The following is a 25,717-nucleotide window of genomic DNA, read 5'->3' on the forward strand; positions in this document are numbered from 1 at the left end:
CCAATGCCTAATCTTTTATGAATATATATTTCACCATGATTGCCATTTCCATCAGTGACACCAAATGCAAAATAGCGTTCTTGGTTTACTGTTAAAATGTGCATACAGGGGGATAAGAAATTCAACAGTGTATCACTTAAGTTTCACTGGGGTATCATAAAATACTCATATGACACTACAATAAAATTGGTATGAAAATGGTGCAATACATTATTACAGTCTTTCCCCTGAACTGCAACAATACATGCAACACACCTTTCATGTCCCTTGCCAGTTACAAAAGTAAATGACATGGTATTAGCAAAAATTTCCAAAAATTAGATGAATTTAAAATAAAAATGAAAGATCAGTGTAAACTAAAGGTAACACAAGCTAACAGCATGTGCGGCCAGTGAAGTCAGACACTAATTATAGTGATTTTCCTTCAATAAATCTGTAAGGGCAAGTCTATTGTATGGATTTCAAAAGAGGAAAGAGAACATCTTAGTTCAAAAAGGCTTCTTCAAAAGTACCTCACCTTGTAAGTGTTGTGGTAAAAGAGCAAAGTGTGTGAAGCTTGATAGAACATTTTCACTTTATTAAAAAAAAGACATGTATGTGCCTGAATATGTTTCCTTGAGATTACTAATAATCCGGTATTCAGCTTTAAATATCTTGTATAGATTTCAGAATATCACAAACTATTTGAGAACAATGTTACAGGTAACAAATCCCATTGTATTTGATGAAACAGAAAACAACTGAACATCGCTCACAGGTGTAATAAAAACATTTGAGAAAGTTTATTGTCATATGAATAAAAATCTGTACAGGCATGGAGTCACTAATATACAGAATCTTGAAGGCTCTTTGTGGCATTTGTATCCCGGCTTACATGCTCCAATGGAATTATTCCAATCTGTTGATCTGTGTTTCCACTAAACACAAGGTTGCTAGAGGCATCTAGTGAATTATTAATCAATCTGAATACCTACATTCTTCAGATTCTGAAATCCTTGTTGAAGTTTATATTAAACATCTGTGAACACAAACATTTTCCTTTTTCTTTGCATTTTGGAATTTTTTTGCAAACTGGGAAATGTTATATAAATTAAATACTTCAACCTCCTACGTGTACAAAACTTCCAGAAGTTTCAGATCCATCCTGCAAAATCATGATGGTTAAGAAACCATCACTTACAACATACAGCTCTCCTGTCCTTTAAATGACCATTGAAACATGAGTCTTTGCACCCCCTAAAGCAATGCCGCTCTACAAATGTTATATTTTTCCACTATGAAGAATATAATAATTTATTTTGAAACATAATTGTTTAATTTGTAAAAAATTAAATTGTGTTAAATATTGTTCAAATATTTCTAAAAGAGTGCTTTAAGGGTCTATTCTTATGTACAGGATCTGCTGCAGATATCGGTGTAACTAAATGATGGGACACACCATTACATCTGCAGCAGATCCTGTATGTGTGAATGGATCCTAAAAAGTTTTTTTTTTTTAAACTTATCGTATTGATCTTACGAGTTGAAAGAGTTAAATGAGGTCCAGGACTTTGCTTGGGAATAGGAAAGTGGGTTCAGCTTCTTTAGCACCATTACACATCTTATCAAGTTCACAATCAGATGCAAAAAGTCAATAAATAGAAAAATTGGTATTTATAGATCATAGTTATTGCAGGAAAAATATAAATCACAGTTAAAAAAAATGTCAGCATGTCAGTTAAACAGTGTCCCCAAAGTTGTTTTTTTTTATTTAGAAAACTTAAATCTATGAGAAGTAAATAGAATTGTTCAGCTATAAAGAATTTGTTCACCTATACATTTAACATATGTATTATAACATGGTTACATTAAGATATACAAAATGCATGTGTGTAATATATACATTAAACCAAAAGTTATAGGCTTTAAATCAATGCTCAGCAGTTCCTTGTGTCTGTAAAACAAACGACTTGTCTACAATATAGGCAACCTAGGAGTCATAAGTAAATTACAGCAATGTCCTGGAAATGTAGAAATCCTTCACTGTCCAGACAGTAGGCCAAGTCTTCTTAAAGCATCTTTTCTAGACTCCTCTGAAGAGTTACGTCCAGAAAACTGCACTGTAATCCCTTGAGTACGTAAACCTGTAGGTCTTGGCATTGAATAAGTTCTTTTGATTTCCTGATGAGCATTTATTTGTTTTCTCTCATGTGCAACTTGTATGCTATTGGGTCGTTTGCTTCTTTCTAAAGATGATGCTGGCTCACCTTTTATCAGAACAGTTTTCCCTATAGGAGAAAAAGCGCTTGGTTCGTTCATCAAGATCTTGCTGATACTCTCATGCTCATTTGAATTCCTTCTCGTTGTTTCTGGAGGCAACAACTTGGGCGAATGCTCACCGTTTGAGACAGGAGATTTGCATACATGAGCTGAGGGGACATCAGCCTGAATGGGGATTTCTCTAACTAAGCCAAGTTTAGTCAGGGCTTCATATCTTGTCTGCTCAGATGGCACATCCCGAAATGAAGTCCTGCGTCCTAGTTGATTTTTAGCATCAATTTCATCTGCAAACAATCCAGGTCCATGTAAATTAGCCAGCACTTGAGCTTTCCGTTCTTGTACATTGACAGCTGCCTTGGCAATAGTTTTGTTATACTGTTTGTCAACTGGTTTAATAATGATATTGTTTGGAAAACGACTGTACTTGCTATTTGGGGATCCAGGAAATATAAAATGACCTTCATCAATAGGCGAGGTACCCACACTTTTTTTCACTTCTGGTGACTTCTCATCTTTAGGTGACAAGGGTGACATTACACCACTGTCACTTTTTTTCTCTGATATTTTTTGAGCAATAATTACAGGAGTTGGAATAGCACCATGTAGCTTCCGATGTTCCCCTGACAAGTCAGGTGAGAGCTTCTCAGTGTCTTTCTGTGGAATAGCTACAGGTGGACTTACTGTAATAGGTGATTGTGAAGTCCAAGCATCTTTGTTAGTATGATTCCAGCTACTACTGCTTAGTTTAATTGCAGAATCTATGGGAAAAAAGGCAATTAAATTAATTCTTCTATGGTTTAGTATGCAGGACTTAACAAAAACATTGGTTTGAAACTAACAGCCTTAAAGTTATGTTCAAACAATGTACGGACAAAGACCATTGTTTGGTAATCAAAAACAACAGCTGTTGTTGCATTGAAAATTGCATTTAAATCTACGCACATCTATCAGAAATAACTGACATGTCAATTATTTTAATAGATGCAGCAAACAACGGCTGTTGTTAAATACATTGTGTGAACGCCCGTTGTTTGCCTTGACTTCACTGCAACACTTCACTATAAAAAGAATGGCCGTAGCTTTAATAGAAAATAATGGCCGTTCTTTTCATAAAAAGTATGTTGTGTAAACATAGCCTAAATGTTGCCAAATGTTTTAAAGAATACAAAGTTAATTGAGGAACTTTAATCCAACAGCTTACCTTCTGGTGAAATCCCAACATGACTGAGCTCAGTCTGCACAAGATCAATGATGTCTTCAGTGTCAGAGTGGCTATCTTCTGTTGACCTTGGAGAGTAGTAGCCAAGACTTGAATTAGCAGATAGTGGTGGTTCCTCCATGTCATCTTCAAAAGCATCTAATGTTTCTTCCAAGAACATGAGGGCATTTTTCTCTTCATTTGTTAGGTATTTCAGGTTTTCATCATCCTTATAAAAACAAAAGAAAACACTCACAGTAAGAGACAACATGGTAAAAAGACACACCTTCTTATGAATAATAATATTTATAGAGCAACAACATACTCTGCAACACTTTACAATTCTGAGGGTACATACAGAGACAAAATTAGACATTACAAAATTACACACAAAATTATCTAAACAAGAGGCGTGGAGGCCCTGTTTGTGAGTTTACTAAGGATGTTAGGTTGGGTTCACATGTAGTACTTTGGTCAGCATTTAGTTCACATTTTGGTCAGTATTTTTAGTCAAAACCAGGAGTTGGTTCAAAACACAGAAAAAAGGTACAAATCTTTTTAAGGCTATGTTGACACAACTTTTTTTCAGCTCCGTTTAAAATGACGTCCGTCATTTTGAGTCTAAAATAACAGACGTTACTTAGCGGCCTGGCCTCCCCTTAGTGCAATGGCGGCTGTTTGTACATTATACTAGTTTGGGGTTACTAATTGGCCTTTGGGTGTCGCTTAATTGAAAAGTCCAATGAATTTAATAGAAAAAACTGAGAAAAAACGGTGGCAAAAGAACAACTGTGTGTGAACAACTAATAAAAAACGTCCGCTGTTTGCAAAAGACATCCGGAAATAATGATCATGTTCATTATTTTGAAGTCCGCTGTAAAAACGTCCATTATTCAATACATTGTGTGCATGGAACGTCCGTCTTCCTATTGACTTCAATGCATTGCCATTGCAGTCAGTTAAAGCTCGGCAAAAAATCGGCCGCCTTTTCTTTTTTTTTTGACGTTGTGTTAACATAGCCTAATGTAGTTTCCCTGTGTCAGTTCCACTCTTGGTTTTGGCTGAAAAATACTGACCATAATTATCTCCAAATACTGACCAAAATACTAAGGGCAACATGTATCATCCGGCGTACGAATGATTTTCGGTGGAAAGTGCCGATTTGCATATTTTTTTATTCGCAAATGGCCGATTTGCGAATAAAATATTCGCATATCGGCACTTTCCGCCGAGTACGCCGGGGGGCGCGGACTCAGAGTCCGCGCGATTTATAATTTTTTCCGCACAAAGATACGCCGAAAACCTACTCCACCTTTCAGGTGGCGTAGGTTTTCGGCTGTGCGCGCCGACGCGCACAGGATTTATGTAGAGGCAGTCCGCCTCTACATAAATCTCCGTAGCGCCGGAGATGCGGGGACATTTATAAGTCCGGCGTAAAAAACGCCAGACTTAATAAATGTCCCCCAAAGAGTATATTAACACAATGTTTTTTGAGACTGTATTTTTGGACAGCTGTCATTTTGAGGTGAAATTATAACCAAACAGTAAATAAAGGGCATGTTCATTATTTTATGTCCGTTATTCCATACGGTGTGTGCACAGATGGACGATTTCTTATTGACTGGTGCACATTATATTTTTGAATTAAGGTTATAATTTTTCCTTAAAATTACAGATGTATTTTGCCCTTATTTTTACACTGTGTGAATATAGCCTGACTGTAAAGCCAGCCCTAGTGCTTGTAAATGTCACCTGCTGAATGCTTTATAAAACACAATAAAGCAACAGACAATTGGTTTTATATATGGTATGCAATGGGTGGTACAAAGAAAGATACATTTTCTACTGAGGAGATGGAGATGTATTGAAGTTTACAGAAAAAATATTAAAGCACTGTACATACAGTTCACACATCTTTAAAGTATGACTTAAAAACTCAATATTTTTGGACTCTATCTCCATGTAGCCTCAGGTGCCCCAATTCTATAGCTGTTTATACTTTCTTGCTACGCACCCATTTTCCAAAATATAGATATATCAGTCTTTGGTTGACTATCTGTACTTTTTACTGAATTTGGAACTGATGGGTGGAACTTCATTTCCAAAACGGGTGTAAATGCTAGTATCAGGGGTTGTGAATATAAAAGGTAATTAAATCAGGCTCACACCCCCTTAGCCTAGAATTCACATCCCTTTCTTAAATAAAGTTCCACCCTGATAGTTCAGTGAAAAGTACAGATAGTCAACCAAACTGTAAAATCCCTATATCTGAGAAACCAGGATGTGTAGCAAGAAAGTGAAACTACCAATGGAATCTGGACACCAGGGGCTATAAAATTATTATTATTATTATTATTATTAAATGATTCAATAGAATATTTACTCTTTAAATGAGCTCTGTTATTATAACTTTTCAAATCTAAATCAACAGTATAGGGTTAATAAATTGACATTTATTATTTTTTAGTTAGTGCTTTAAAACAAAGCTATACTTACTAGAAATCCAGGTCCAGACTCCTGAAGGCAGATTTTTGGTCTTGGGCTGGTTAAAAAAGAAAATAAACACATGAAGTCCTGGCCATCGGAGCGCTCACAGAGAAGGCAGTCATGTGATTGATGGATGCATTGAGCCATGACTCTTTGTACAGGTCAGACTTCATGTGTTTAGTCTTTTTTTTTCAACCAGCACAGGACTAAAAATCTGCCTCCAGGAGACTGGACCTGGATTTCTGGTAGGTATAGATTTGTTTAAAATCAATATAACTTAACAAATGGGAGTTATGCATTATATATCTCCATCGTTTCCAATAGTAAAGTTGTTGCATATGACTCTTGCCAGACTACTGTATAATTTTTTAGATGGTGCTACCTATACTTCAGGCCACTAATAAAACACATCTAACTGTGAGCTAAAACACTTTAAGGCTATGTTCACACTACGTAAGAGACCGGCCGTTCCGTGACCCCGGCCGGGTCACGGAACGGCCGGTCTCTGGCCGGATCATCTCGGCCGGTACTTAAGTACCGGCCGGATGATCTTTCGCCCGCGGAGCTCTGATGCGGGTGCATCAGCGCGCGCCCGCATCAGAGCTTCCCATAGCCCACAGTGAAGTGGCTGGAGCCGCTCGCTTCACTGTGTGAACTGACATGTCAGTTGTTTGCGGCAGCGTATGGGATCCCGTCCGGAGCGCACATGATGTGTGTACGCTCCGGCTGGGATCCCATAGAACAACAGGCATTGTTCCACCGCGGTAAAAGTACGGCCTTTATTGCCATCAGCAACAACGGCCGTACTTTTACGTAGTGTGAACATAGCCTAAAAAGTTAAAGGGGTTTTCGGGCGATACAAATCTTTTTTAAATGGGTCAGGCTAGCTTAAAATAAATATGAGTTATTAGCTTAATGATCTGCCTCAGCTAGTGATTGGTTGGGTGGGCATTTTCCTGTGTTGATAAGGGACAAGAAATAGGAGACCAGTGGGGACCCAGTAAGTGAGATTGTTGAAGCAGAGAAATCAGTAGGTGTGCAAATACACAAAGGAAGTGCAGACAAGAGAACTCAAAAGCCAAGTTAAAAAAACAACAACACATGACTATTATCACAAATACTAATGACCTACTACATCATCTATATCAGCCACTGTTTTAACAAATGTATCTACTTGTGTACAAAAATCTTAACACCGGACCATCCTTTTTAATGCTTAAGTTCATGATAATAAAATGAGCATTCCAAGGGCAGAGTGAAGGATGTAGGGTAATCGGTCAGTCTAGGCCTTCAGCTCGTGACAAGTGGAAGAGAAGAGTGTTTTACAACACAATATAAGTCATGTAGCACATTTTGTTAATTAGTGGCTAGGGTTATACATTCCTTTTAAGGCTTCGTTGTTACTCCAGTAACAGCAGTTATATCACGTACACACAATCTGGCGATCACTGGTTATTTACAATGGAATTCCATGCACAGGTAAACAACAATGACATAACTAACTAATGCGTCTCATTTCCCTCATTATGGCTGAGCCAATCATTACCAAATGGTTTACAAAAATCATTACTGAGAATGACACAAATGTTCTGAGCTGAACCGTGAACTTTATTATTAATTCCTGGCAGGGATGCCAAAGATCTCTTAAGAAATAAAAGCTTTATGTGGAATCTAAAGAAGAAACCGAGCATGCTCTAGATTCACTCATCTCTAATAATAAGCTAAGCTGATCAACCTAAACTGTCGATACAGGGGGGTTACCATGTAGTCTTGTTATTATAAGGGATAAAACTGATGTAAAATCTCCAAGAAAAATACAGATCACCACTAATGTGATACCAGTATATTAGCTAATCTAGTAACTAGTCATATGTTCAATTCATACAATGGATTCCCATTAAAAGCTCAATTGCCAAACTTCATTATTAGTAAAGATACATTTTTAAATTCCAACATCTTACTGCTGTTAGTTTCTGGGAACAACTTGAGGTAACTGTAGTGGAGGAACTGTGGCAATAAAAGGTACATTCCCCATACTGTGTAAGGCTATGTTCACTCATTGTATGACACCGACTGTTCCGTGTGCGCCCGCATCAGAACTCCCCACTGCACACAATGGAGCGTGCGGCCAGAGCTGCACGCTTCATTGTGTGCACTGACAGGTTCTCTGGGGGCCACTATGTGTATACGCTCCGGCCGGGATTCCATAGACGGCAACGTAATGTATATTTTGAATAATCATGGCCGTTGTTGCAATCGCCAACAATGGCCGTACTTTTACGAAAATATACGTTGTGTGGACATGGCCTAAAGGTGAAGTGGAATTGGTCTAAAGTTCACACAAAAAAATCATTGGGTTTTCCTGTTGAGGTTGATGCAAATTTATACCACTGACTAAATTACAATGACTAAATATGTAATGTGTGAATCCTCCTTAAACCGTCCTTCGATCAGGCCCAGTTTTTTAGTCTCCCAGTAGACAAGACATGCATTATAAACTGTTACTGACTGTGAGGTTGACAACCTTATTGACAAATATATCCTGTCTAATCCAGGCGTGCAATGCCATTCTATTTTGTCCCCAACCATGATGGCAAAAACATGTAGGTAGTGCAGCACTGAACACGGTCAGGCTGGCACTTATGACCCTGTGTGGTTTACATGGTTATGGTAAGCACTGTGTGGCTAGCAGAAATGTAGGACATAGTCTGGTGTCTGGTTTCCACTTATGGGGTGCACTGTCATGGGGGACACAGTGTGTTTGTCAGTGTTACAGAGGGTACAATGCACTTTGGCACTGTCATGAGGAGCACAGTTTGCCTGGCACTGTCATGGGGACACAGTGTGCTTCACATGGTCATAGATGCACAGTAATGGGAGGACACAGTGTCCCTGCACTTTCATGACTGTTCTACTTTAAACACTTAAAGGGGCTTTCTGAAACTTCTATGTTGATGGCCCATCTATGGATGCATGGGGCTTTCTTCACTACAATTTTGAAACTCTTTGCTCTTCTGTGTTCTTTTTATAAATGTGCATCCTAACAGTTGAACCCCCAACACACTTATGACATATTGTTGATATTAGATACCCTTTTAAGTTTTATTGCAGCCCTTGTGAGTGGTAGGTTCTAAAATGTGGCCTTCAGACCAGGAAAGACTCTGTACATCTAACCTAATCCTACAGCAACCTATTAATACTGTGCAACGCTCCTGGTGAATTAACACTAAACCAGATCCTGGACACATACAAATCTGCAGCTATTCTTACATCCATAAAATAGCTCAGGTCACCTGCAGTGTTGTCTGTTGTGTCAAGGCTAAAAGAGCTGTTTTCTCCACAAATCAGAATTGCTAGAATGACAAAGCCCCCTTACTTTCAGTAGTTTCTGCCTTTAGAACAACACAACCAACATATAAATGACTGCAGAGATGTGACAGCTTGTTGGGGTATTACCAGCTTTCAGTTCAGAAGGAGATTTACAAAAAATCCTATTTACAACAATGTACTAATGAGCAGCCTTCACATCCTTTACTCTGTGGCTTGGTACTGGACAGCTTACACCTTCCATGTGTCATAGAAAGCTACGTGAAGAAATCCTGACACCAGTGACAGTGTGCACGTTACCTGGCCAGCATGCAGGAAGCACAGCGCCTGGAGCACTAATAGATACTTATGTGATAAATACTACTTTACCTTGGTGTAACATTCCTGCCTCTTTGTGTCCCAGGAAACAGCTGGCGTCACATCCTGCTACACATGACTACACTATGTTACCTATGTAGCATTGCATGTGCTTTGTGAGTTATTTATGTGATCTAAGATTATAGATCATTATAGATCATTACATATCATCGTATCCCTTATGTAATGAACATAAAGGGAAGTAAATATAATAATGGTTGTAATGTTTTATACAATTCAAAATGAAATGTTGCCAAAATTACTCCAATGACAAAGTAGGCATTTGTTGATGTAAACTAACTGCGTGCAGTTGTCTGAGGACAGAAAATGTTTTGTATTTGCCTGGGGTCATGTTATACATATGAATAACGTCAAACTGAGCAACCCGATCCCCTGAAGCTGCCATTCAGATGGCTTCCAGCTCTCATTTGTCACTGCCTTATGGTTCCTGTGATGCATTAATGCAACAAGAACTGCCGGCTTAGATTGAGATTGGAAACTGCTGTGAAAGGTGGGCACCCAGAAAATCTCTCAAAGACGAACATTTAGAGTAGAAACACACACACACCGAATCAGCAGCCGATTTCCTGCCCCGAATTCACAGCCAAATCCACTGTGGATCCCTACATGTAATTTTCTACGTACTCGCAGCGGGATTGACATCCAGCCCTTTAAAGGGGTAGTGCGGCGGTAAAAAATTATTCACAGAATAACCCACATTACAAAGTTATCCAACTTTGTAATGTATGTTATGTCTGTGAATAGCCCCCTTCCCCGTGTCCCACCACCCCCACCCGTGTACCCGGAAGTGTAGTGCTTTATACATACCTGATCCGTGCCGACACGCGTCCGCCATCTTGTGCCAAACATCATCTTCGGCAGGCCGGCCCGAACACCTTCGATCTTCCCGAGTGCCGGCCGCGTCATCAGCTGCTCAGCCGCGATTGGCTGAGCATAACTGTGCTCGGCCAATCGCGGCTCAGCGGCTGATGATGTTTGGCACAAGATGGCGGATCCGTGTCGGCACGGATCAGGTATGTATAAAGCACTACACTTCCGGGTACACGGGTGGGGGTGGTGGGACACGGGGAAGGGGGCCATTCACAGACATAACATACATTACAAAGTTGTATAACTTTGTAATGTGTGTTATTCTGTGAATAATTTTTTACCGCCGCACTACCCCTTTAACCTCCCCCAGCGTCTGGATGTCCCACACAGCCAATCAGTGCCTGGGGCGGGGCATCGCCTTGATTGGCTAAGCGGGACATCCAAATGTGAGGGGTTGAGGAGGCTGTCACTTACATACTGGCAGGGGGATGTCAATCCTGCTGTGAGTATGTATTCTTATTGAAAATGACAGGCAAGGGATCCGCAGCGGATTTAGTTGCAAATTCGCAGCGTGAAATCTTCTGCGGATTTGGTGCCTGTGTTTCTACCCTTACAGTTACTTGCTTCCTATAGCATCACATTTAATAAGACATATGTCTTCCTATTGCACTACATTTAATATGACACGTGTCTCTTAATACATATGGAGCATTTGGGACTGTCTAAAAGCCAGGAAATGGCTTTCATCTTCAGTTTGAGGCTGGGTTCACTTGAAATATTTTGGGCAATATTTGGGTCTTCTTTTGCTCAGTATGTTTAGCTAAAAAGAAAGATTTGCACCTTTTTCTGAAAAGAATATAAATTATTTGGAATATAGTAATTCCCAAAATATCTGGCAGAAACAAATAAAAACTGGCAGAAACAAATAAAAAATGTCTGATTTGCCCAAAGCAACAAATCACAGTTCAGCTTTCCTTTCTTAACAGGGTGATCTAGGAGTAGGAAAGCATAGCTGCTTTCTTCCAGAAGCAGCATCATTCTACTCCTCAGTACAGGTGTGGCACTGTTTTTGAAGAAAGCAGCTATGTTTTTCTAATTTTAGATATTTCCTTTAAAAATAAAAAGCTCTGTTAAAATAATGGCTGAGCTTTGGTTGTTGTAGGTAGACTGTTTTTTATTCCACATCCCCTTAAAAAACACTCATAATTCTCCCTAAAATAGTTCCAAACACTATGCCCCCCTTAACTAAGTAATACAAAGGGATGTGCTTACATGAAATAAACCCTATACTAAACTATACGGTATCCCCTGAAGATACTCAGATATATTGTGCCACCTGAAAATACTCAAACATAACGTGCCCTGTGGGTTCAGCTCCTGGCTACAGTGATACAAGAGAGTCCTCATACTTTCAAAAGTGTGAGCATCACGATACCAGGGCAGGTATTCTGCCACTGACTGAGTGTTTCTAAACACTGGCAGCAAGTAGAGCTCTTGTAAAATGTGAGGAAATGATAAAGTATACTAGGAAGTTTCACAATTGGGGAAAATTTATCAAAGCTTCTGCAGATGAAGAGTGGAACAGTTGCCCATAGCAACCAATCAAATCCAAGTTGTTGTTTTTTATTTTAAAATGGAAGCTGGAATCTGATTGGCTGCAATGTGAAACTGATCCACTCTTCCTCTGCACAAGGTTCGAAACATCTTTCCCTATGTGTATAAAACTGGAAAAATCCTTTAACTTGTGAAAGTCAAAACTGGTATTAACAGAAAAGATAGTGTGACTAATGTTTGCTGCTCCATACCAGCTGACTAATGTATTTTCAGAGTAGTTACAAAAATAGATATGTGAATACATTTACTCCATGTTTCTTTACGTTGGACCATATTATACTTGTAGAAGATTATTTAATGTACTTACAAAGTTAGAGCTTCTAGACCTTGAATGTTGGCTGCTTTGACTATCAAAACTCCCACTTCTCTCAAAGTCATCGCGGTTATGAAACTCGGATTCCATGCTTGAAGAGCTTAGCTTTAACAGGTTGCTCGGCATTCTCTCAACAGGATACCTTCGTGCTTAGAGGAGCTGTGTTTCTTCACAATAAACCATGCCCTTACTCTAAAATGGAGAAAATAAATACATAGCATGAATGGATAGTGAGATCATGCAATCTGCTAGGTTAGTCATGTGTGTTTGCTTTTTAGTTGTGACATATGTTCTTTTAAGCCAGTTTAATTGACTGCCTCATGGGCTCTTAAATAGGCATGGTTATTTCAACAAATGATAGTACAAGTGAATGTAAGAGACTGTCTCTTTCTCCTTCCTGTCACTCCTCCAAAATGTGGGGAAGGAGGGAAGGTGAGGAAAAAGATGCGAATGTAGGTGACTGGAGAGAGCCAGTAACAGAGACTGCAAAGAGATTTTACAAGTTTACTGTATAACAGGGGTCCTCAACTGGCGGACTGCGGTCCGAACGTGGACCATGGAGGCCAGCTGTCCTGACCCTTGCTGCACTCTGCACAGTAATGATGAGCACTCGTAACGAGCGCTCATAGTTACCGGGCAGCATCACTGACAGAGAGGGAGTCACTCCTGTCAGTCACTCCTGTCGCCACAGCGGCCACAAGAGGTCTGCTCTCTGTGGCAGCGCTCGAGTAACGTCACTGGAGCGCCGGCGCCAGGACAAGGGGAGAGCAGCCTCTTGTGAGCGCTGCAGTGCGCCCGCAAGTGGGGAAGAGAAAAGGAGACGCCCGGACACAGGTGAGTATAAGTGCTTGTTTTTTTATGTTATATGCTTTATGGGAGGGGGAGAACACAGGGGGTCTACATATTAATGGGGGAGTGCACAGGGGGAATATACTACTGGGGAGTGCACAGGGGGGCTGCATACTAATGTGGGGTGCACAGAGGTCTATATACTACTGGGGGAGCGCACAGGGGAGCTATATACTACTGGGGGAGTGCACAGGGGGGCTATATACTACTGGGGGAGCACACAGAGGGGCTATATACTACTGAGGGAGCACACAGGAAGGCTTCATACTACTGTGGAAGCGCACAGAGCGGCTATATACTACTGGGGGAGAGCACAGGGTAAGTGGACCTTCACTAAAAGATGTTGAGTACCCCTGCTGTATAAGATCTCACCCCGGGGTTTTTATTCACTGCTTATACTGATTAGTACTGCTCTATTATGCCTCCTATTCTGCTGCTTCTTAGGGTGTGTATGGAGACACAGAAGAGCAATATCTGCATTCAGTTTCCTATTGTAAGTTTGCTCATAATATAGCTCAGTGGAGCTGAACAAAGGCTTAACAAAAAGCATTGTAGGCTTACTGTCTAACACAGTAAAGCTCAGATGAAGTTGCCTATAAAACAAGCCATTGTTTATACTGAATGTCTATAAATGATTCAGGCTTTAATAATATATAAAACAGATTAAAAGGCAGGTGTGTTTATTGATATAACAACAGAATGTATTTAATATGAGCCATGAATAGCAAATGCTATCCCTGTCAGCAATACACATAAGCCCAAAAGTTACATGCTTCAAAATACACAATGGTTTACATGTTTGTCTTACTGCCTCGCTGCCTGGAAAGCCCTCATGACTAGTACAAACACTTGCGTCCTCCCTGTCTTATTTTATTTAAGTCTCAGCTTAGCAGAATGTGGAGCTGAATTCCCGGGCCATTCAGAACCATCCATAGACAACCCATTATATAGTGATGCTCGTCTCAGTTCCTGGCACACATGGGTTTTGTATTATTAACAATAATCTTGGCAGGAAAAACTCAATTTATAAATGGAATGTCAGATGTCACAATGACAAAAGTAAAACTAAAATAACTTGGACCTGTGCACCTACATTCCACTGAACAGACAGCAGCAAGAAGTACTTGTGCTTATCAAAACACAGATCATTCTCTTTTTCCCACGTAGTCATTGTGACTGATCTATTCTCAGATGTATATGGCCCCATTCACATCATTTTCGGATTGTACACCTCAGGTATATATCAGTATATGAAGCTTGGGAGTCCCACAAATGATATGTATGCATGGGAAATGGACTAGTATAGACTATGGCTTAGACTACAGGAAAATGTACTTAATTACTACATTTTTGTGTGTGCCATTTACTAATAATTAGAGATGAACAAACTTGCTGAAAGTTTGGAATCACACAAACCTGAACGATCAGCAAACCCACTGCCTGGAGAAGGTGGATGCCGCCTATGGCTATATCCATGTTTTCCACACAGTCCTTGGGCTGCATTCACCTTCACAAGGCAGCAGGATTCAAATGCCCATCGTTCAGATTCGTGCAAACCCAAACTTTTGGCAAGTAATAATGCACACTGTTTAGGCAATGTTCATGTTCTAAGGTTCCAGGTCCGAAAAGGGGATGGGCTAGAGGAATGTATGTTTTCCTGAATTAGCATTCTGCATCTGAACAGGGATTTACTACTAACATGGTCCAAAATAGTAAATGACAAAAATACACTTTAGATATTGCTGTCAGGATACAGGACAATTAGCAAGCAATAGTAAATTTCCCCTATGTTCAGTCTTTTAAAGTGAATAGGCCTGCAATGAGTTCCACAGTAAACATCAGCATAAGTCTAATTAACCATAGTTATTATTCTAATATTGAAGTGTACATGCACTTAGGGCATACGCTTAACCGGCCTAATGTTGACAATCAATAGACTGGTTTATTATTCCTAATAAAAGATACTTAGGTCAACCACAGGAAGCCTAAAGAAGAAATGCGGTCAAAATGATAAATCATAGTGACGTAAGAAAGTCAGTTAGGTGAGGTCTATGGTCTCAGACCATCCATGATTTCCACAACATAAGAACGCAGGAGAATCTGTTACATTCCTTCAGCTTCCATTGCTGTTTTCTTCATCTCCTACTTTCCCAGCAAACCCCAGCAAAAAGGAACAAATTTGCTTTTGTAGTTCCACGACACCAGCATTATACTACAGCACAAGTGACACTGCTTACACTGTAAAGAACCCGATAGGTGCTATGAATTGTGAAGCAGTGGCTGACTTACAATTTGGAAATGTCTTAATGATTTTTATTCACATATTTTGTACCTTGATGAAGAAATCACTGTTAGTCCAGGCTCCACCTGTCCTCTATTAACATTACACATTGGCCAACTACTTGTATGTATGTCCTTTATCAGCTGATTACTTCATGAGTACACACACCGGTTACATTTCATTCACTATTGCATTCCTCTGACGTGTGTTATAGAGTCTACCGCTGACTGCCAAATGTACAAATAAAATACTTATCCATCATATATATATTAAATCACTGACAGGGTACAATGCAAGCAAGCTTTTAACATTTTGGTCCTACCCAGGCGGAATACGATAACCGGCTCAGTACAGCACATTATCAATGGAATTCCTTGTTACCAGCAGTATTCTCATGGTACCAATCCTTAACATCATATATACACTGTGGCATGTCAGGAACAGTATCTATTAGCTGACAACTGGTTGAGTCAGTCATGAATAAACTCTAGTGTATGGCCGATCTGATCTCTTCACCAACTGGTCATACTGGATTTTCAAGCATGACTTCAAATACCTATGAAATGAATGTGTTAAACAAACAAACAAGCTTGTCTTCTCTGCATTAGTCCTGGAGACTAGATATTCAAACATTTAAGATGATGTTCAGATATATGGTTTAAGCCCTTTCTTAGAAAAGGTTAGAAGATGGTTGTTCATGAACTCTGTCTCCACACGTACACAGTGTTCTCTTCAGGTCAGCAGGTGTTTCTATGCAGATCTGTCACATCACTCTTTTCTAGGACCACACCTACCACAACTAGAAATTACTACAGTAAATGTTAAATGCACAAGGCTAAATAAGAATTTTTTCTATAATGATTGATTTTAAGAGCGTTTGCACTTTTGTTGTGTCATAGTACGGTTGGAGATAGACACATGTCCAAGTTCAACCAGATATCCTTGTCATCTAAAAAAAAAAAAATTGACATGTCATAGAGATTAAAAAAGTTTGATCTGTCCGGGTCTTAGTGCTTAGACCCGTACTGATCATGAGGTCCGCTCACACTCTGTATCAGTGAAAGAGTCGGGATCCATAGACGTACATTAGGAGCCTGACTCATCATGTGACAGACCTGGGTGAGGATCGCGCTTAGCAGGGTCTTCTCCTGGCTTGTTCTCACAATCAATACCGGTCTGAACACTCACACACAGATTGAACAAAAGTTTTGACATGTCTCAAACAATGACACTTTAAATCAAAGCTGGCTCTGCATTTGGGCAGGGAATAAAATGCAAGAAATAAAAATTCCTGACTTGGCATGGGGGGGAATTTATTGCTTCTTGCTGAGCGTCCGACATGCTGACTGCATTGTGCGTGGTGTCTTTGTACATTTACTATTTTGGCACCCTTTTTGTGAGAAAATTTGGTCCTCATGTATAACCCTGTCCACATGCAAAATGCACTGTAAGACCAAAAATGTCACCAGAAATGCAGCTTTTCACTTATATTTATAAGAAAAACATACATAAAGCGGGTGATATAAGTACTGAACACATCACCAATTTGCTAACTTAATATATTTCTAAAGTTGCTATTGACATAAAATTCTAACCAGTTGTTGGTAACAACCTGTCTATTTCACACAGAAAAAGAAATCAAACCATATATGTCTATAAATGATGTTTAATAATGAGAAATGACACGGGGAAAAAAGTATTAAATATGCTTACTGAAATTTCTTTAATACTTTGTACAAAACCCTTTGTTTGTGATGTCACCTCCTGTATGGAGAAAATAGTGGCATGCACTGCTCCGGTGTGATTTTGGCCCATTTTTCCACACAAACACTTATCAATCTTAAAGGTTTCATGGGCTCCCCCTATGAACTCTGAGCTTTAGTTTCTTCCCTAGATTTTCTATTGGATTCAGGTAAGGTGATTAGCTGGGTTATTCTAGCAGCTTTATTTTCTCTGAAACCAAATGAACGTTTCCTTGGCTGCGTGTTTGGGATCATTGTCTTGCTAAAATGTCCACCCTCCTTTCATCTTCATAATCCTGGTAAATGGCAGCAGATTTTTATTAAGAATGTCTTGGTACACTTGTCCATTCATCTTTCCTTCAATTATATGAAGTTTGCCAGTGCTGTATGCTGAAAAACAGCTCCAGCACTATAATTTTCCCATTTCCAAACGTCACTGTTAGCATGGTGTCTTTGGGGTGACATACAGTGTCATTTGGCCTCCAAAAATGGTGTGTAATATTGCATCCAAATAGTTAAAATTTGTTCTTATCTGATCAAACTATAATCTCCGATTATTTCACAGGCTTGTCTGAATGTTGTTGAAATGGAGCCTTGCATGGTGAGGCCATGTTCCCACGTGGTAAGACACCTGAGCCGCACGCGCCATTGTGTGCACTGACAGGTTTTCTGTGGCCGCTATTTACTGAATAGAGGATGCAGAAAACTGACATGTCAGTTTCTTGCAGCGCCGCTAGGAATCCCGGCCGGAGTGTATACTATGTGTATACACTCCGGCTGGGATCCCTTAGAAGGCAGCACTACGTAAGTTCCATAGTAACCATGGCCGTTGTTACAGCGGCCTTGATTATTAGGAAACTTAGTGTGAACATAGCCTAAGCGTGCATACAGGCCATGGAGGTTGCCTGCCTTCATTATTGTTTTCTTTGAAACAAGTGTACCTGCTGTTTCCAGTTCTTTTTGTAGCTTTCAACAGGTGGTCTTTGGCTCTTGGACAACTCTTCCAATAAATCTTTTTACTCCTCTGTCTGAAATCTTGCAGGAAGCACCTGGTGGCTGGCTTATGATCTAAGTGATGTTCTTTCCGCTTCCGAATTATGGTCCCATCAGTGCTCACTGGAACCTTCAGCAGTTTAGAAACTCTTCTGTAACCAATGCCACCAGTATGTTTTGTAACAATAAGGTTGCAAAGGTCTTGAGGCAGCCCACTGGTTTTACCCATTATGAGATGTTTCTTGTCCGGAACCTTTGTAATGAGACACCTTTTTATAGGCCATCAGGTGAACCAGCTGATAATATTTATCTCAAGTGGTAGGATTGCATTCTAATTCCTAATGGATTTCAGCTGGTGTCAGGACTTTTGCACCTCTCTATTTCTTCACGTGTTTAACATTGTGTTTTTCCCTGTGTCATTTCTTTATTATTAGAAATTATTTATGGACATCTACTGTTTGATTTCACTGTGTGGATGGGGATGGGTTGTTAACGACATCTGGTAAGAATTTCATGTCAATAGTACCTTTAGAAGTATATCTACTTAGGAAAATGGTGACATGGTCAATACTTAATGTACCTCTAACCATGCCTGCTCTTCTGAAGGGAAAGCCTAGAGCATGTCTAAAGTAGTGGCCCTGATGTAATGTAGGATAATAGTAAATGATATGTAACTGAGGGGGCAAAAATGCTAAGTAGTAAACTCCCCCCATAGTATTAAGTTTTGATCCTCATTTTGATCAGCTTTTTGCAAAACCAGTAGTGGAAACGACACAGAAAAAAAACTATAATGCAAAGATTTGTACCTTTTTTGTATTTTGGATCTACTCTTTGTCAAAAAATAGTGACCAAAAACTATGTGTGAATCCAGCCTAAGGCAATGTGCACACATTCATTTTGATCAGTATTGTTACGAAAACCAGGAGTGGAACAGACAAAGAGAAACATTATAATGGAAAGATTTGCCATGTGCACATTTTTTTAACCAAAACTAGGAGTATGGACTATGGACATCTTTAACATTATAGTTTCTCTCTTTATTGGCTCCACTCTTTGTTTGAGCTAAAACTACAGATCAAAATGAGCTACAAAGTGAGAACTAAAAACTGACCATACTACTACATGTGAAGCCAGCCAAAGCATGCCACAGTATTTTCAATGTCCTGTGTTCCCTTTTACTTTAAGCTTGAGCCTAGCACTGGACCAAGAATCCAGTCTACCTGCTGCACCACAGGGAGAGTACAGGGAGAGTGGCATTACCCTGAATGGCAGGGATAATGGGAGGACAGGACAAATTATCTAATATTAAAAGAGGAAGTTCCACAAAACCCTAAAATAAGAGGCAGGAAAAGGGGGGGCAGGAAAATAATAAAGAGAGTATACTACCCATTCCTGTGCCCCGCAGCTCCGCTGTTGAGTCTTTCTGACGGCCGTCTGATGTTATTTTCATCCAGCATCCTGGTATGGCACACACCCGGCTCCTGCTGCTGAAACGTCACAGACCCTTTGATGGACTGCCTGTTCAGCCAGTCAGTGACTGCAGTGGTGCCCTCCCCCAGTCACTGATTGGCTGAGTGAGCAATCCTTCAGCGGGGTATGGGATTTTTCAGCAGCAGGAGCTGCAAGAGACTGGTGGCTGTCAGAACTGAGTAAGCAGCATTGTGGGGGCACAGGGATGGGTAAGTATACTTTCTTAATTATGTTTCCGCACCTCCCTGCCTACCAGTGATTTTTAGGTTTCATAGGACTTCTCATTAAATTTCCCCAATACTGCCCTTCTCTGTCATCTGTTACCAAGACTAATCATTCTTACAGTTTTCCCTCTAATAACATCCTATAGGTCTGTATGCATGAAGCCAGAAATATCCCTACAATGAAAGGAGAGGAACTTTGACATCTGATGTAGAATGTCACATATGGGTGACAACAGACCATACAGCTCCCTGCTCACTTTTTAGTCAGTTGCTTATAGCAGATATTATTAAAAAGGCCATATTCTGTCTATAGAGCAGCTGATACAGATTGGCTGGCACACAGGGAAACTGGTAGAGGACTGAGCTTTTCTGTTGCCCTCCTCCACTGACATAACACTGCTGCCTGAAAAGCTGAATTATTCATATGAAATTATCATAAATGTATACATGAGGATTTTGCCGGTGTGAACATTTAGCCGCCTGGCTTCCTGCCAAACAAATAACACTATGATATCATACTACAGGGGTAAAATAGGTGAGGGTTAATCAGGGTAATAAGCACCTGCTATCACTACACTTGACACCTTATATCCTGGGTGAGTGGGAAGTAATAGATAAAGCAAATGCAGGATTGACCCCAGACACACTGGACACATCTATCTTCTACAGTAATTCTAATACCCTTATCTCCAGTTTGTTCTTCAGATGCAATACATTAAGTTATTCAGAGATAGCAGGAAAACAGTATTTTTCAGTTTTTAGTATGAAAACATACCATAAAATCCTGTGGATATGGAATTAGTGTGTCTGTATTTTACAATCTCTCAGTGCTATTCAACTTCATCATGTACTTAGAGCAACTCTAATAGTGAGTTCAACTGATTGTGCATGACCACATCCAGATCTACACAAGAAAGGATCTGAATGTGACGCTGGTTTGACAAAAACTACATTGTGAATCAAAGCCTAAAGAGACTAAAGAGACTATAGTGTTGAGCAGAGAGGCCGAACTGTTCGGTTCAGAAATCTTCTCTAAACCTGAGTGCTCAGTATTTGACTTCCCACGACTGCAGAAGTTGGATGCAACCCTACGGAGCACTAGAAAATGTGTATACAGCCTATGGCTGGGTCTATGTTTTCCAGAACTCCCTAGGGCTGCATTTGACCCCTACAGCCGCAGGGACGCTCATGCACGTGCAACAGCTGTCTTCCGAATATTTGGTCAACATTTGGCCAACAGCTATCTCTCCCATTCCCTCCATACACATGAAACATGTGTGAACATGTTCTTAATGGACTGAAGAGGGGGCAAGCACTGCCAAACTCCTCTTGCGGCTGCTTATTTCTCTAATAACAAAAGGATCAGGCAGTTAGAAGACTAAGGGCCTGTTCACACTGAGAAACTCTCGCAGAATTTGAAGCATTTTATGTGTCCCTATAATAAAAGTTTGTGTGTCCCTTAGTACATTTATAAAGATACAGACTGCCTTTGCAGTCTAATCCTCTCTCCCGAGGCTGTAATCTCAGGCGCCACCATCTTGGTGTCTTCACTGTGTTCCAGTGCTGGTGAGCAGTGATGTCATCAAGATGGCCGTGCCTGATGTTACAGCACTGGGAGAGATGACTGCAAAGTCTGTATCTTTATAAATGCACTAAGAGACACAAACTTTTATAATAGGGACACTTGGTAATACACAGCGATTTCACGCTGGATAGGGTGAAATCATTGTGTACTGACAGAGCAGTAGGCAAAGGCTCATGGAAGCCCATCCTACGGCTATGCATGCTGAAAAGTTCCGGGCTTGTGCCAACTCTTTTGAAAAGAGCCGACATGAGCCCATAAAGAAAAAAATATATATTAAATGCGAATGCAATCACCCCCTGCCCCTTGATTGGTTTTCTTTAGGTCTTGATTTCTATAATGATTTGCAGAAAATCACATTTCTACTAATAACTATTTTAATATGTTGTTTGGTTTTCAGGGCTGAATGACATAAAGTCACTGTATCAGAGCAGAATATATAGTTATTTTATTACTCATCCAACTACACCCAATATCATGTTTGTTTTGTTTGGAGTTGCCCTTTAACTTTAAACTGTACACTGGTGACACTCCTTATGGAAGCCTCAGACAATGATTATGCTCTCTGGATTTGATCACACTAGCATGGCATTGATATGTGGTACCTGTATGACCAGGTAATATGGCCCTGATATATTATCAGTCAGATGGTGGTAACATGCATATACAATTGGCAGAAGAGAACTAACAGCGATGAAACTACTGACAAGTGTACACTACAATTGGCGCTGTTTGTTTTGGCACAGAGTTTAAACAACTTGAGTAATAAATAAGGTGTTATAAACACGTAAATTAGACAATCCAGTATAGTTCCTGGGTGACTCAAACCAAACCAATCTTCACACCACAACAACAGGCCCCAGCATAGGAAAGAGGGTCAAAGGTGACTTCTATCAATGTCTTTTATTAGGTCCACAACAAATACAATGTTTCGACGGACCCAGACGCAATCAAGCAACCAATCTTCACGTTATTACGATCAGTTGAGGGATTTATTGAAAAAACTATACTATTACCCTATACTATTTGGACATTTGTTTGACCCCAAAAAAAAGGTTATGAAAAACTTGTGTCTGAAGCATAATACACTGAATTGTTTTTCTGGCATGCACTGAATCATGGTGAGAAACTTTACATGTAAAAGTGCCCTAGAGAAGTCTAATCCTTTGTTTGCTGTGGTATATTTATGGAACAGCCGTGTATCTACAAATATGGGATCCTCCTGTTTCTAGAAATACGGCTTTTAGAATTTATCATAACTGTGCTTAATATTTAGAATATAATGTGGGGCACCTGAAATTTTGGCGGCTTATTGCAGAAACTTCTGACGCTGAAAGATCTATTATAAGGGTGGTTTCACACGTACCAGTGTTGCAGCGGATTTCAGGCTGTGCGTTCTGCAGCAAGCTCCTGACTTCCTGCTCAGCCAGTCGGTGCACTGTCCCACCACAGCCACTGATTGGCAGAGTGTGACGTCGGGGAGCCGAGAGCCACAGATGCAGGCCAGAGCACGGATAGGTAATGTATTCACTCGGCGGCGTTTTACATACTCACAGCAGAATAAAAATTCCACTGCGAATATAAAACCTATTCAAACTGACAGTGACGGGAATTGCAGCTGATCTCGTGAAATCCGCTGCGATTTCGGCACATGTGAACCCATCCTAAGGGTACATTCATACTTGCTGCAGATTTCATGCATGAAAATCTGCAGGTAATCTTATGACATTATGGCTATGTTTACACAACATACATTTTATGACAAGAAAGGCCATGAAATGTGTTGCATTGAAGTCAATACAAACAATGGCCGTTGTTCACATAATGTATAAAACGGCCGCTGTTTGATATGGCTGTCGAAATAATAATCATGTCAATAATTTCTGGCTATTGTGTATTTATTTCAATGCAATTTTCTCTGTATACAACAGCTGTTGTTTGGCACTCAATACAATGGCCATTGTTTATACGTTGTGTGAACAGAGCCTTTCTGCCATTGTATATGTTTATAGGACAAAATAAGGGGGGGGGGGGGGGAGTCCCAGCATTATTATTTAACCTAAAGATGGCAAGCCACAGATTTTGTTACAAATCGGCCTGTGTTCTATGTGGACTTTTGTAAATTTTTAATATATCCTAAACCAGGCAATGGGTAAATCTGTTCCAATCCAATGTATTTGGTCATCCCAATAAGCTTGAGGCAGGTTTGACAAACAGGAAAATGCTGATTTCCATGCCAAAGTGTTTCTGTACATCTGGATGGCATCTTCATCACCCCATCCACTTGTATTGGACTTGATAATTAGCAAAATCTCCGGTGTGTAGATTTGGTCTTATAATACAAGCCATACAAGCTAGATTTATATGGGAATTCAGCTTTATAACACTGGTAATAAGAGGTCCTAGGAGTGGGTGCGCTGGTGGCTGTCTACAGAGATGACCTTACTGGTTCTTCATCTTCTGGGGGAGGCTGGTCCCCAGTAAGAGCTGGGATAGTAACCTGTGACATGATGCCCGCTATACCTCATGGTCTCTGGCATCCAGTTCACTACTTTTCTATTACCTACCTACTGAGAAGCCAGTCCTGGGGCTGTGATGGGCACAATACATTCAGGTGACCTTTAGTCGCCCAGTTCAGTGTCATCAAATGAGGAAAGGAACTGGGTGTTCAGCTACATCCCTGCTTCCTGACACCTGGAGAACTGCAATAACCAGCATGCCCTGCCACTGACTACTGGAAATAAAACGACAGCTGTGGAGACTTGGCCCTAGGGCACAGAAGCATTACACCTGACATAGACAGGTGGGTGACCTATGGCTACTGTGCACGGGGGCACTTACCTAGGAGAGCCCTGAAGGTCCTTACAGAGGAGCCAGCAAATCACAGCGTGCTGCCGAGGAGAACTCCTGGAGGTGAATGGAGCAGGTGTAACCGGGTGAGGTGTACAGTGACAAGTAGCAGGGCGGGGCGGCAGTGCACGGGAGTGGCTCCTGAAGCATTCCTACAGCAACCTGACGGCAGCAACAGAGCAGGTGACACACGGGCTCAGAGAGCGCGCCTGCCATCTAGTGGTCCTTTACGTGTACAGCACGCGTGACAGCTCGAGATACCTGGAGACAGCCTGCAGCCAGCAGGGAAGGGAAAGCTATGGAACCTATGGGAAGTGCTAGGAGACATATGGAACATGAACACATACTGTGCAGAGAGTGCCTGCTCCCATCTAGTTGCTGGATTTGGAAAATCACCAGCATGAATTCTTTTCAGCTTTTACCTGACATTGATTTCACACGTTTTTTGAAGGTTTTCGCCATTGCACATTAAATAGTGACATCCATATTTCCAAGTCATAACCAGGAGTGGTACTGGTGGCTGGGAGTAAAAACGCTATACCTAGACGGCTTCCCTCAGAAACATCTTTTGCAGTGATTGTTTTGGGGGCTGAAAAAACACAAAAATGGCCAAAATACTGCCAATAGTTATTCCTGCTTTTTGCCATTTTGTTCTGGCTGTTTTCATGGCGCTCTTTTTTTCGTAGAAGTGACTATAAGCCTTTTATCCTATTTTTCCTCACACTCCTCAAGTCATGTGATTCCAAGTGTTCAAATATTGAAAAAAATTATATAGAACAGGAATATATGAAGGAAAAATAAAAAACAGCAATTATCTCAAGGAAGTCTGAGGCTAGTTTCACAGTATCACAGCGGATTGCACATGAATTTGGCATCAAATTCCACTGCAATCCTCTGTACTGTCATGGCCTGCCCACTTATCCCATAACCTGCCGGGCTTTAACAAGCTAATACATTACCCGTCCTCGCTCTTGTCTGCCTCGCCAGCTCCCGGGTTCCTGAGGTCCCAATCAGTGCATTGTCCCACCACAGCCACTGATTGACTGAGCCCGCCGCCGCCGGCCCCCGCTCATCCGCAGCCCCTGCGCCGGCTCGATCGCCACCCCCGCCGCCCCGATCGCTACCGACCGGAGCGGCGGAGCGATCGGAGTGGTGGCGGTGGCAGGGGGGCGATCGAAGCAGCGGTGGGGCGATCGGAGCGGCGGGAGTGTCGATCGGGGCAGCGCAGGGGGCTGCGGTTGACCGTGGGGTCGGGCTGCGGATGAGCGGGGGACCAGGCTGCGGATGAGCGGGTGGCCGGGCTGCGGGCGCGCAATCGCAAAACGATTTTTCCATACGGT

General features: G+C 40.9%; 1 protein-coding gene across 1 annotated transcript; it reads right to left on the minus strand.

Moving 5' to 3' along the window:
* On the minus strand, positions 1–24,438 carry PROSER2 (proline and serine rich 2). The gene is made up of 4 exons (XM_069956195.1): positions 24,369–24,438; positions 12,381–12,578; positions 3,461–3,686; positions 1–3,017 (listed from the first exon to the last, which is right to left on the minus strand). Exons 2-4 carry the CDS (start codon positions 12,510–12,512, stop codon positions 2,020–2,022), a joined length of 1,356 nt encoding a protein of 451 aa, XP_069812296.1. The 5' UTR covers positions 12,513–12,578; positions 24,369–24,438; the 3' UTR covers positions 1–2,019.
* Positions 24,439–25,717: the final 1,279 nt, after the last annotated feature.

This window comes from Dendropsophus ebraccatus, chromosome 1, assembly GCF_027789765.1.
Source record: "Dendropsophus ebraccatus isolate aDenEbr1 chromosome 1, aDenEbr1.pat, whole genome shotgun sequence".
Classification (NCBI taxonomy): domain Eukaryota; kingdom Metazoa; phylum Chordata; class Amphibia; order Anura; family Hylidae; genus Dendropsophus; species Dendropsophus ebraccatus.